General features: G+C 37.4%; 3 protein-coding genes across 3 annotated transcripts; all 3 read right to left on the bottom strand.

Annotated features, from left to right (window-relative positions):
• Nucleotides 1-5,830: 5,830 nt before the first annotated feature.
• On the bottom strand, nt 5,831-6,210 carry CBG27548 (the record flags this gene model as incomplete). Its single annotated transcript, XM_045239205.1, has 2 exons — nt 5,831-5,914; nt 6,157-6,210. 2 exons carry the CDS (start codon nt 6,208-6,210, stop codon nt 5,831-5,833), a joined length of 138 nt encoding a protein of 45 aa, XP_045100001.1.
• A 2,518-nt stretch (nt 6,211-8,728) lies between these two features.
• CBG17520 lies at nt 8,729-12,146 on the bottom strand (the record flags this gene model as incomplete). The annotated part of the gene is made up of 10 exons (XM_045239204.1): nt 8,729-8,874; nt 8,920-8,977; nt 9,597-9,670; nt 9,895-10,335; nt 10,381-10,572; nt 11,315-11,430; nt 11,473-11,579; nt 11,691-11,777; nt 11,869-12,026; nt 12,083-12,146. The coding sequence occupies 10 exons, from the start codon at nt 12,144-12,146 to the stop codon at nt 8,729-8,731; spliced, it is 1,443 nt and encodes a 480-aa protein (XP_045096228.1).
• A 209-nt stretch (nt 12,147-12,355) lies between these two features.
• On the bottom strand, nt 12,356-13,663 carry Cbr-ttr-31 (the record flags this gene model as incomplete). The annotated part of the gene is made up of 3 exons (XM_002644009.1): nt 12,356-12,493; nt 12,671-12,801; nt 13,486-13,663. The coding sequence occupies 3 exons, from the start codon at nt 13,661-13,663 to the stop codon at nt 12,356-12,358; spliced, it is 447 nt and encodes a 148-aa protein (XP_002644055.1).
• Between the last annotated feature and the right edge of the window lie 18 nt (nt 13,664-13,681).

Here is a 13,681-nt window from a genome sequence, read left to right as displayed (position 1 = left end):
TTGAAGAAAAATAGTCAGAGGAGTAGGGCTGAACATTAATTAAGTTCATAGGGCGACGAGGGGAGGAGGAGTATTTGACATGTGCATTTAGGTTAGGAAAGTAGGCGGAGCCATTTAAAAATTTATAGAGAAGAATTAGTTGAGCTTTTAGCCTACGATGTTGAATGGAGAACATATTGAGGATAGAGAGACGATCAGAATAGGAACTGTACTGGATATTACAACGCTGGAAAATACACTTAGAGAAAAATCTTAAGGGAGATTCTAGTTTTAGAGCAAGGCGAGAAGAAGGCGGAGGGGAATAAACTACAGAACAATATTCAAGAATCGGGAGAACATAACATTTGAAAAGATGAATGTAGAATTCTGGAGACTTAGATCTAAATGACTTTAGGAGTTGTTTGGAACGGAGAAGAGCTAAAGATGTGATTTTGTTGATGTGAGCAGAGAATTTGAGAGAGGAATCAGTAATGAGACCCAAGTCCCGGACGGAGGAGGAGGGAGTAAGTGCGGTACCCGCAATATTGAGAGGATGGGAAGAATTATAGGAACATAGGCGAAGAAGGGCAGTTTTAGAGTGGGCAAGAGAGAGATGGTTGGCGGTAGCCCAATTTACAACCATGTTGATACCAGTTTGAAGGGCGATTGGGTCATGAGAATACAGTTTGATATCATCAGCAAAGGCGGCAAGGTGAAGAGGGGATTTGTTCAAGTTCTAAAAGCAGATCATTGATGAAGATGAGAAATAGTAAGGGACCGGAGACTGATCCTTGAGGAACACCAGAGGGAATGACAGAGGAAGGGGGTCCAATAAAATCATAGATTTTGACAGAGAACGTTCGATCAGAGAGAAACGAGGAGAACCAAGCTACGTAAGATTTAGGGACTCCGAAGCTAGCAAGTTTCTGGATGAGAAGTTGATGATGTACCTGGTCGAAAGCTTTGCGGAAATCGAAAAAGACGACGTCTAGTGTATTGTATCTCAAAAGAGTAGCTTTATAATTCGAAAAAGATTGAACTAGAGAGGTGGTGCAGGATCTGTAGGATAGAAAACCATGTTGAAGACTACTGAATTGATGGAGGAATTCCCATTTGATGCGATCACATACCAATCGTTCGAAAATTCGAGCGAATGGGTCAGTAAGCGAAATGGGGCGATAGTTTTCGGGCGATGAAGGAGAACCCTTTTTTGGTATGTGAACGACTACTGCGTGTTTTCAAGAGTCGGGTACATGTGACGTGGAGAGTGAGTCAGAGAAGATAATCGATAAAGGTAATGCTAGAGTGGTGGCGCATTTTTTAATGATAAAGTAATTGGCCGAATGGGGAGAATAGCCATGGGGAGAATAACCGAGTTCAACCCCTCATGGGGGTTCTCTATGCAAAATATCAGGAAAACTTTTTTTTTGGTGTCTGGCCTCCTTTAATGTCCACAAAATCAGATAAAAAGTTCTAAAATTATGGTTTTAGACCTGCAATTGTGATCGCGCCAAATTGTTTTTCTGTAGATCAAAAATCAATTTGCAGTTCGGAAATGTTCTGTGGGAGAGCGTGCCATCCCCAAACGAAAAATCACGCAAACATCTTAATCAAAAACGTTAATTTTCAGGTACGGAAATGGTTTAATAATAAGACAGGAAAATCCAGAATGGGTGAATGGTGAGAGAGGAGGACCCTTCTTCTCACCCGTTCTCTGTTTCCCACCCCACCTGGCCTCCCCGCCCCTCCGACTTCGATTCTTCTCTGCGTCTCTTCTTCCTCCTTCATACTCTGGTTGTCTGCCGTTTAGAGCAGGCGTTCCTGTGCGTTGGAAAGAATATATGTCAGTCTTGTTTTGGCCGCCTGACTGAATGGTGGCCTGAATATTCCGGGGACTTTCTATTGATTTCTGCAAATGAATTGATTTGGAAAGCTCCCCTTATTTTTCTAAAAAATTTCTCATTCTCTATTATTCGGTTCTTTCCAGAAATCCTTCTGCATGGTTTTCGGAAAGTTCCTTTTTGATTTTTCTGAAAAGTCTTTATTCTTCTAGTCGATCCAAAAGGTAAATATTATTTTTAAAACAAATATTTTGTTTGAAATTCAAAACATTGGGACCCGAATACGGTACAGTGCTCAAAAGTGAATTCAGTTAGGGCCCAATTCAAACTAGTGTGTTATCAGACCAATTCTTATGGAAGTTTTTGTGAGAGATCCATTTTGAGAACGTCAAATTAAAAGGAAAAATTCACTGGTCAACCCGCAAAGTATCGCTGAAATTTTATCGCTGAAATTCAATTTTCATTATATGAATCTTTCAGATTAAGGATTGGTTCGGTCGACAACGCCATTTGAAAAGTCAGAATCAATTCACAACTGCCATGAAAACATTTTTCCGATTTACAGATTTCAAACTGGCTGCAAAACAAAAGGAGAAATACTCTGGAGTCATTTTTAAAAAAAGAAATTTCGGTGCTGTCGAATGAGATGGACATTTTCGAAAGACTGTACGAGAAGTACGACAATCCCACTCATGAAGATGTGATTCTTTATATTGAAATAAATATTTCTGAAAAGAGCGTACTCCTCTTGCGATTCCACTATGCATTATATTCACAGAAAGTTATCGAGTTGGAAGAATACCAAAATCTTGGAAGGAGGCGATTGTTATGCCGCTTCATAAGAAAGGCTCCCGCTCCGATCCTTTAAATTATAGACCAATCTCTTTAACATCCAATATATGCAAGATTATGGAGAAGTTGATACGAAAACATCTAGTCCAATACTTATCCGAAATAATCTATTATCAGAAAAACAATTCGGGTTCCTTAATCAGAGAAGTACAATTTCCCAACTGATCGCCTACCAGAACAAGCTTGTTTTCAATTCTTTAAATGGGTTAGATACCCATAGCGTCTATATTGATTTCCAGAGGGCCTTCGATACAGTGCCGATAAACAAATTGATTCATAAGTTGGAAAGCTTTGGGATATCTCCCAAACTAAGAAATTGGCTCCATTCATCTGTCACGGACAGAAAATTTCAAGTCAAAATCAATGATATACTATCGAAGGAGAGGCGCGTATTGTCCGGAGTCCTCTGTTCTTGGGCCTACCCTCTTCTTGTTATATATTAATTGTATTGGTGACAAATTTCAAAGTGACTATCTACTGTTTGCAGATGACTTGAAAATTTATGATACGAATGATAGATTGATTGATGCAGATTTAACATCAAATTCAATGCAACAAGAAAATATGCCAACTCCAATGTTATGAATCCCAAATTAAATCAAGCTTTGATTCCCCCTGTGGAAAATGTCCGTGATCTTGGGATCTACTTCTCCAGTAACCTGAGTTTCCATTATCATTATTTGTTGATTATTCGGAAATCACATCAGAGGATCAACATGTTCTTTTACATTCTAAAAAACGCATCGTGGAGTGTTTTTATAAAATGCTATACAGTTTACATACGCCCTTTACTCGAATATGGAACGATAGTCACTTCTCCAATCCTAAAGGATCATATTATCAGAATCGTCCATTAGAAATCAAGGACATTCCACTTCTCAACAGTTCCAGAGAAGGGGACCAGAAACCACCAGTAGTGAATCACATCCAAAATACGTTCGACGACTTCCCGGACGAGACCAAGAATGTTCCACGATTTGTCCCTGCCCCAGGATATCGAAGCTCTGTTCCACGATTTGTCCCCTGCCCAGGATATAGAGATCAAAGCGAGGAACCGCGTGATGATGTTGAAGGAGAGTACCAATTCACCAAGATATTGAAAAAAAAATACATTTCAATGATTGTGATATAGTTTCTCCCTTTTTTTATACTTCTCCCTTTCTTCATACCATGATTTCTCTTTTTCCTAATTTCCTTCCTCTCCTTCTCGAGACATCTCCAAGCTTGTGTTCCATTGAATCCTCTCATGCCTATTTTTTTATTTTGTTTTTTGATTTATCCCCTTTTCATTCATTTTCCCAGAAGCATATGTGTACATTTTAAATCTTTCATCACATCTGTATTAGAATTTTGAAAAATTGGGGACTTTTTCAATAAATACGATTTTTAGCAAATTTATTTTTTTCAAGAAAGGAAAAATAGTAAACAGTGGAAACTTAGTCAGTAAAAAGAAGTTGTTTATGGTGAAGCAAATTTTTATGGTTAAAAAATCGGCCACACACACACATACTCACACACATAAGCACACATTGACACACACGCATACATGAGGGACCTGTGCAATTTTGGGGTGAAACCTGTATTAGAACGACCTCTCTGATGGAAAAAGAGCTTGCAAAACCTTGTATTTATATAAGAGCCGGCCCTTCTAATACATGTTTTAGAGTGAATTACAAATAACAAGTGCTCTACTTTGAATAATTGAAATATAAAATAGATTATGTTACTCCAAATTAAACATTCTCAGCATTATAATCAAAATATCAAAAGGTCGCCGTGAAACCTGTATTAAAAGGGCCTCTTCGATAGAGCAATAGAAGGGCCCCTTTAATTGAAAGTTTTTTGTTATTAGGGCCCTCAAAAACTAGGTTGGAAAAATAGAAAGGTCGGCCCTTCTAACACAAGTTTTACGGTATTTTCAATTGACTTTTTTCAACTTTGAATAATTTTAAAAAAATCTACATGGAACATCTGTTGAATTAGCCGTGATCGATTCAATTGAGTCATATTCTGCATCTTTGAAACGATGATTCTGTGGTATCTTGACTGCTTATTGAATTTGATCCTTCTTTGTCATCATATGTCTGCAAATTAGATTATGAAAATGTGATCATAAAACAGCTGCACAGAATTCACGCAACAATTCCATCATGAATTTGCAATCAGAAATGGGAAATAATGTAATTTGCAGAATGTGTTTTTGACCAAAATTGTCCGTTTTAGAGTGCAAGTTTTCCAACTCGAACTATCCACTATATACAAGGTACGTAACAAGTATGCAATTTTTACGCGAGCTCCTGGCACCGTGCCAAATCCGATTTTTGAAAATTTGTGGAATAATTCAGAATTAGGGCTGTCTATAAGTCTTCAAGAAATATTTTCAATCACTATTTGTTCTTACCTAGAATTTGTTTTTCTACAACCCGTCTTGGCAAGGATCTTCGCGAAACAATTCTTTTACACTGGAAATGACCATGTTGATGTCGATTCCATGTGGTCCGTCAAGATTGCATTTTTCCGTCTACCTTGCCGCAACTTGGTTATCGGTTAATGATTTTGCTTCCGTGGACACAGTCTTTCTATCTTCATCCTAGACATCGTTTGAAATGACGACCCCTCGGTCGTCCTCCTTCAGGAAGACATATTTTTTCTTCACGTTTGACGCGAAGATCCCTTGGGCGAAACATGGGTGTTGCTCCTTGTCTGTGCCACCCGGGCCGTCCAGATTCCATTTTTTTTTCTCTTCTGAACTTGACCGCGAATTGGTCCTTGGTCCTTGATTGTGCTTTGGTGGAGCGTTACTTTGTTGGCATTAACTTTGTTCTTCCACACCCTGTTTTGGCAACGATCGTGGCCATTACCGCCAGAAATACTTCATCTTTTTTCCCACTCTTGAAGTGAGCATGGTGATGTCGATTCCATCCGGTCCGTCTATATTGAATTTATTTTTTTCTGGCCTCGATTTCGCTTCGTTGGTAGCTGCCTCGGCCGACATTCCCGGCTTTGTCATCAGCCTTTGCTTCCAAAACAAGCCCAAACCATCACACCTCGTCCTTCTTCAAAGCTTCTTTGCTCGAAATACATCTTTTGTTTCCTGATGTCGTGCCTGTCGAAACTTCTGCCGTCGGGACCGTCCAAAATGAATTTTTAAGCGCGAATTAAATGTCTTGTTTGCATTGCTTTTGGTCCTCTTGTTTGCATTCTTGCTTTTGGTCCTCTTGTTTGCATTCTTGGTTTTGGTCCTTGATTTTGCCTTGATATCCTGTGGCCTCTCTTACAGATGAGCCAATTAATCGAGTTTCTTGATGGTGACTTGGAGTCCTTCTTTGTCCTTTGGTGGAGCGTTGTCCTGTTGGAAGACAAGGGTGATGGTCGCCATGTCCGGCTCACGTTCTGAATATATAGTTTTATATTTCAAATTCGTATGCTAGAAAATTTTGTAGAACTATTCGGCAGTAAACCTAACATTAAGTGAAAAACTCACTAACCATTCGAAATGCATTTTGGTGCTACTTGTTGGTTTGACCATCTGGCCCATCTCGATTGCATCTTCTTCATCTTGGAAGTGACGACGAGGGCGTTTTGATTGCACCCTTATCCACCTGGTCCGTCCCGATTGAACTCTTGAATTGTTCATTGTCAATCCAAGCCGCCTTCTTCATCCTTAAAATGACGATGGCGTCAGCATCTTGATTGCTTCTTTGGTTTGTCATCATATATCTGCAAGTTAGTTGATAGAAGTGAACTGATAAACAGCACTCATGCAACGATCTCATTTCAAATTTGCAATTCAAATATGAAAATGGAATAAGTTGCAGGAATGTTTTCGACCAAAATTGCCCTTTTTAAAAATGCAAGTTTCCCAATTTTCTAAAACACTAACCTTTTCGGATTGCAGTGTTCGTTCTTATTCGAAATCCCAACAACACTCCCAGCTAATAAATGTCTTTCTTCAGTAGAAGAGTGACATTGTTTGTACACCTCCCTTGCATCCACACGATTCTGAGCATGCAAACCCAAACGTGGCAAATTGTCTCGGAGGTAAACCGGCTAGACTAGAAACGGTTATTCAACAATTAAAATTTAAATCAAAACTCACAAGGTCCGCTTTTGAGTGGGCATTCCTATCTGTTTTTTTTTGATTCCTCGCAGCCCAACATTCGCTTGAAGCAGGGGCATTTTTCATTGGCCCAACATCGTACTATCGATCCACTGTGGCAGCAAACACATTTAATCTGAAAAAGTTGGTTGATTAATTGATTGATATCTAGCAGTTATCCGCCTTTTGCGCTCGTGTTAACATTTTTATCGAGCAGTTCATGTATATCAAGAACTATTTTCTATCACTTTTCGTTCTTACCTTCCACACCTCGTGTTGGCAACGATCGTGGTCAGCATCGCCAGAAGTACTTCTTCATCTTTTTTTCACACTGGAAGTGGCCATTGTTATGAAGATTTCGTCCGGTCCGTCAGGGTTGAACTTTTTTGTTTGATCCTTGGTCGTCGTCCAACACGCAACATCTGGCGAGAAGAGAGACGTGCTTCTCACTAAAAATAATGTTTTTAAGAAAAAAGAAACACAACAGCTCGTCAAAATGAAGTTCATAGAAAAACGAATAAGTTCCAAATCACTAATATCAAGTACAAAGTCATTAACAATGAAACACAGAACAATTGGTGGCCGCGGGCAGGTGGAAGAACAAACTAAACTGTCGATGTGTCTGCGTCTGTTTCTGTGTGCGCGGTGAGAGAGTGTCTCTTGCGCGCGAACAGTTCGCTCGTCATAGGAAGAAGTGAGAGAGGTATTATATGTTTTTTCATTGCAATTTCGATTGGAAACTGAATATGGAGAAGATAAAATAATGTTAGAAGAATATACAGGACAGCAAAAAAAAAGAAAACAGACAAGTCTAAAATTTTAATGGAGTGGCCAGGATGAGAAAAATATAAAAGAAATGGACAATGCGGAAAAGTTTTACAACAAACATGATATAGAAAAAATCATATGAAATTCACTACATTTATTTTTGCTCGGGAAGGTTTGCCTGTAATGCAACACTTCTCATGAAAGAGAACTGTTAAAAATAGAAAACGTGTCTTATTTCTCGCCATTTTTGCATTTGAACAAAGTTTCAGCTCCATTCGACAGTTTCGTAGAAAATGATATGGGTAAAGATAAAAAAAGCCTAACGATTTTAGGATAAAAATGAAACATTAGGAAATTTACTACAGTTGAATTTTTCTTGGAAAGCTTCTCGGAATTATTTTCTTAATAGTTCTTGTTAGGTTTTCACCTCCATTCGGTAGTTTGGAAGAAATTTATGTTCGAAAATTGACTTTTTCCTTCAAATCTGTTTTGAGTTTATGATTTATGTCGAAAAGTAATTTCGATTGATATTTCTTTCTATTGCATTTTTTCCTTTGTACTTTTTCAAAACTTTTAATTTCACCTTAGAAGAATCAAAAGTCCATTTCACATTTTGATGATCAGTTACGAATTGTACACTTTGTTATTGCGATACATCTCAATTATCTGTTACCACGCCGCATTCTTCTAGCACTTCAAAACCGATGCGCTCCCTCCCGAGCGCAGTTACTATACAAACTGAAATGTTATACGATCTACTTCACGCACTTATCCCTTTGCCCTTCTCAATCATTCGGGAGGAGCTTGTTTGTGAGTAATGAAGAGGGGCGCTGCTGGCTTGTAGGTGGGCTCTATAAAACGGACGAGTGAGGTGTGGTCAGGATGGACAATAACAGTGCGAAGAAGAGATCATCGGACCGAAGGGTGCTCTTGAGATCTGGCCTGGTGTGCATTTCACTGCTGATATTATGTACACAGAGGTTGGGAATCGTTTTCGAATTTTATTTTCAAAATTCTGCTATACTGTTTTGTCCCAAATGACATCTCGTTAAGTAGTGGTGCCGCTCTTATTAGAATTATCAAGTAATAAGAGTTGTTCGCTACTTAACGAGAGGAAATTTGGAAAGATGTGTCAGTTGTGAGTTTTTTAAAAGTTGGATGTATGGAAATCATATTTATTAATTCATATTTAAAAGTCATTCATTGGCATGTTTCTGGTAAATGCTCTGCTCATTCTTCGATTCTGTGAAACCTGAGCAAAAGATCGTGTGGTAAGTGAAGAGGATCCTTTTGATGTGTGAGATGCGTAGGAGGTAGCAGTGGAGCAGCGACGCACTGAATCAGGAAACTATGATAATGAGTGAATTTAAAATTACTTACATGGAGGCCTGAGCAATCGTTTATTCTCCACAGGTATCTCACCCACTGTATCCATTTTCTGAAACAATTTTTTGATTTTTTTCATTGAAAATTCGTAACAAGTTAAGACTTTTAAAAACAGATTGTGATAAAAAAAATTGCAGGATAGATTAAGAGTGACCCGTCTAGACGCTTTTCAAAATTTTATAATCCTCTTGCCAGTTTCAGTCAAATTACATCCAGTTCAGTACCACAAATCGCAATTTCAGTGCAAAAACATCAACTTTTGACGAAGGTTTTCTCTATTTTTAAGATGTTTCAAAGCATTAAATGTGTTGCATTATATTGAAAGTTGAATGAAATGTAATATTTGATGTGAGACATTTTCTCAATTTTTTAAATGAAAATTAAAAAAAAAAGACAGGAAAAAATGTTTTTGGAGAAAATGTCAGAAATATGAAATTTGATTCAACGTTAAGTACAAAACAGCAAATTTATCGTTTCAAAACGTCTCAGAAGATGAGAAAATCTCTTTTGAAAAACCATTTTTGCACTAAAAATGCAATGTTGGTACTGGAACTGATATACCTAGGTTAAAACGGGCAAATGGAATTTTCAGAAGTGTCTAAATAGATTATTATTAACTTATCATAAAATTTTTATGATACACGGTGTTCAGGTACCATTATTAAACACACCTCATCGTGGTAATCAACAGAATACTCGTCTTTTGGACTTGCCGAGGATTCTTCTTTCAAATCTTCTCGATTTCCTGAAAATTATTTACCAAAATTCGTAATTCGCCTTTAAAGGAACTTGCCTTCATCATAAATATCAATATGCTCAAAATTTTTGTTATCCTTGAGCGTTTTCAACTTGGGAGCTTTTTTGATTGCACTATGGCTGAACACGGAGAACCGTCTGAAAATTGAGCCATAAATGTTTTACCCTTGGATTTTTCTCACTTGTCCAAATTTATGCTTTTCACCTCCATACTATTATTCGACAACAGATATTTTTCCATGGTCTCCCGATCACAAATTGCATATCTTCGTTTATTTCGATGATCCGAAAATTCGAATCGAAACTTTTCCTCATAGAAACTATCATCAGGTTCCGGTGGCTCATCAGAGCACACTGAATTCGTCACCAGCTTGAACAGAAACACAAACATCTCCATCAAAGTCACACAACTGCAACCCATGAACAGTGAGCTGGCGCCTCCAAGGAAACCTGTGCACAAAATAAGAAATGACGTTGGACAGTAATTTGATTGCTTACATAAAATATCGACAAGCGTTTTTTGTCGCGTTTCTTCCATATAGGTCACCACCGGAAACACGGAAAATGTGATCGCAACAGACTCGGAATTATGAAATAACTTTGAGTTACTAACTTTGTACTGAGATTCCAGACAAGCAGGTTGGCATGGAAAATCTGAAATTTTATGAAATTTTAATTCCGCGAAAAATCCAGACTAACCGTATTGCAAATACTCTACTTTTCCCGTCAACTCATATCGTAGCCGCTCACAAAGTTTTAGAGAATAATGGTAGTCTGGTTTCGAATCTTCCGGAATCCAAGGAATCTCGTGCCAATTCGACACACATTGGGCTCTATCCAAATTCAGTCGTTGAATCTGGAAAATTTCAAGGATTAGGCATGAAAATGTTTCTGAAAGAATGGTTGATTAGGCAACAGACGATTGAAATACTTGCCCACTTGAAAAACTTTCAACTGGATCATATGATGTGTGTGAGGCTTTGAAACCAGATGATGCACGTCTTCTTCAGTTCCATGCTTGAAGTATAGGCCTTTAAAAATGTTAAATAGTAAAGAATGCTGCTGAAAATTCGATAAAGTGCTAAAATTAATGTATTTCAATTTTTAGGGTTCTGCGTTTTGGGATTTTTATGAATTTGGAAATCTGAAGTAAAAATTACAAACTCATCTCGACTCTTGACATACAGGACCAGACAAAAATATATAAAATAATATATTTTTCCTTTTATTGTTGGCCACTTTTTCTGGAGTCTGGAGCTGAGCTGTCAAGTTTCCGATCACTTTCGATCACGAATTTCTACTCTTTTCACTTTTTTGCTATAACTGAGATGGGAACATTTGTGGAACTGTTATGTACTAGCAGTTGTCTTTCATAAATCGGCAAATAGCTGAAAAACTAGAAATTTTCAAACAATTCTATAAGTGCAAAATGTTTTATTCACATCTGTTTTACACCGACAAAATATTGAGAGTGATCGGAAAATCAATAGACGAGCTCCAGACTCCTGAAAATGATCAAAATCAATTTAAAAAAAAGGCCGAAAAAATCCTAAATTTGGCCTAACAAAATTTGGCCTGACAAATATGATTCAATTAAAAATAGTCTTTCAACACTTTGTTGAAAGTTTCTAACCTTTCTTTTTCAACCGAATTTTAGTTTTTGTTGAGAATCGTATAGATACACAATGCGCATCAATCTCCTTGCATTTCATTTGCTCTTTTTCCCTTGCAATCTCGTAGCACTTCATTCTAAAATACACGAATTTTCATTGAAATTCAAATTCCACTAACTTTTCCTCGGAACAAAGTTCAATCATCGTATCAAATTGCACATTTTTCGTTTCGTTGATTCTCAAAAAACTGGGTTGCGTTGAATAGGACTTGATCATTGCTCCGCACTGCAATAAAAAAAAATCAATATTTTTCTACTTTTTACCGGAGCTATTATTAGCTTTCACGTGATAAGCGCCTTAAAATAGTCATAAATCGGATTGTTCTACTCTACTCACCACCATTATGTAGAAAACTAGGCATGTCGTCACGACAAGACACCAAAAAATTAATGACGGACAATTGCGTGAGTTGAAAACGCGTATCTGTAAAAAGACAAAGAATTTTGTGACTGCAACGGGAATAAAAAACCAATGAAACTAAAAAAGAAGTGTTAAAAGGGTCTAGTGATCTCACCATGCCATGGAAAGTTGTTAAACTTGTATACTCATCACACCCGTCGTGACCCGCTCGGAAATATGTGTTAGTTAGGTACTCGTAAGATTCTTCATCGAGATCTATGATATCATTTTCTTCATCTTCAATATCCGCAAACCCACTGGCACCATCGCTATCTAAAAGCTCAGGTTAGAATTCTTGAAAATAATTTTAACCCAAAAAAAAAACTCACAACCAGGTGCTCGATCAAGACTCTGAAATCGGGAGTCACTGCCACCAAACGAGACACTCGTCATTAGCTCAATGATAACAGCCAATTTTTTATCAGCTAGGACATCATATTTCCAACGGGTGTTTATCAATTACTCCCTTCTTAATGGAGTGAGCGAAAGTGAGAGAAGAAGACTATTCAGTTTATTGACCGAAAGAAAAAAAATGAAAAAAAAATGAAAAGAATTAATTTTGGGAGAAGAAACATAAAAGGAAAATTTCAAGAATTTTTAGTCTAGTTCAAGCAATCGCGAGACTCTCCTGGAAGCACGGCGTTGATGTTGAGGATTCCGATATCAAAGGTCTTGGCTGGGTTGGCTCCCTCGGTAATGAAATCGTCTGGGATCACAATTTCCACCTTTCTCCAGCACTCCTGAAATTAAACATTCAAGGTTTGAACATCTTTGGAGGTACTGAAAAAGTTCTATGTTGCTTAAAAATGATTCAAAAATTTCTAACAAAACTCTCAACAAAAATCTGAAACTCAAAATTAGAAAATAAACTTCAAACCTTGAAAAAAGTCTTATCAAAAATCTAAAAATCTACTCACAATAGCCTCGTCGTGGCAGTTGTGATAGATGTTGAGTTTTGGATCAATCTTGGTCCATTCGGTGTCATTTCCAGAAAGTTCGAATTCTCCTTCGGCGTTGGTCAGACCTTCGGCCATCAATGTGTCCTTGACTGAAAAACACACACAATTTAATTGAAAGGTTCATTGAAACAATTAATTGAAAAGTGAAAATTCGTTTTATTGAAAACTAAACTAATTACTGTAAACACTAGTAGAGGGCTATCCGGACAGTTAACTTTGAGCTCATATATCTCGGATACTGTGGAAGATATCAAAACATTTTCAACTAGTAAATTTTTTATCTTAATAATACAAACATTTTATCAATTGACTACTTTTTGATATCTATCACAGGAATCGAGATAAATCGGCTCAGAGATAAGTCGTCATTTTATCAGGATGTTTGTTTTTGTAATTTTGTTAGTTAATTGTACCTGTGTAAAAATTCGGTTTACCGAATTGCGGCGACTCCCACAATTTTCGGGAAATCAATTTTTGAAGTAACAAAATTGTCAAAAATTGATAAAACCCAAAAAGAAATGAACGGAAAATGAAGATACTGTATTATTGTAGAAGCAGACCAAAATCGTTTTCTTCGAGCTCAATTTTTTACGATTTCTGTAAGAGATATCAGAAATTTGTCAACATTCAAATTGTTTATCATAATAATACAAATATTTTATCAGTAGACAAATTTTTAATATCTTTCATAGGAATCGAGATAATTGAGTTCAGGTTTGGCTACTAGTGTTTACAGTAATTAGTTTGGTGTCATTTTCATAGTTTTCACTCACTGGGATCAATCTCGTAGAGCTTCAGACGAGCCTTCTCGTATCCCTTGCCATCACACAAAAGCTTTCCTTTCACAGATGTCGACTGAACCTTACGGAGTTGTGGGAGCGATGGAAGGATATCAGGAAGTGGTACGGCTAGGCAGATAATGGGCAGGAGAGCAACCAAAATGTACTTCATTCTGAACAAGAGACTTTG

The sequence above is a fragment of the Caenorhabditis briggsae genome, assembly GCF_000004555.2.
Source record: "Caenorhabditis briggsae complete genome, chrX, whole genome shotgun sequence".
Lineage (NCBI taxonomy): Eukaryota > Metazoa > Nematoda > Chromadorea > Rhabditida > Rhabditidae > Caenorhabditis > Caenorhabditis briggsae.
This window is presented reverse-complemented; position numbering and strand designations above follow the sequence as displayed.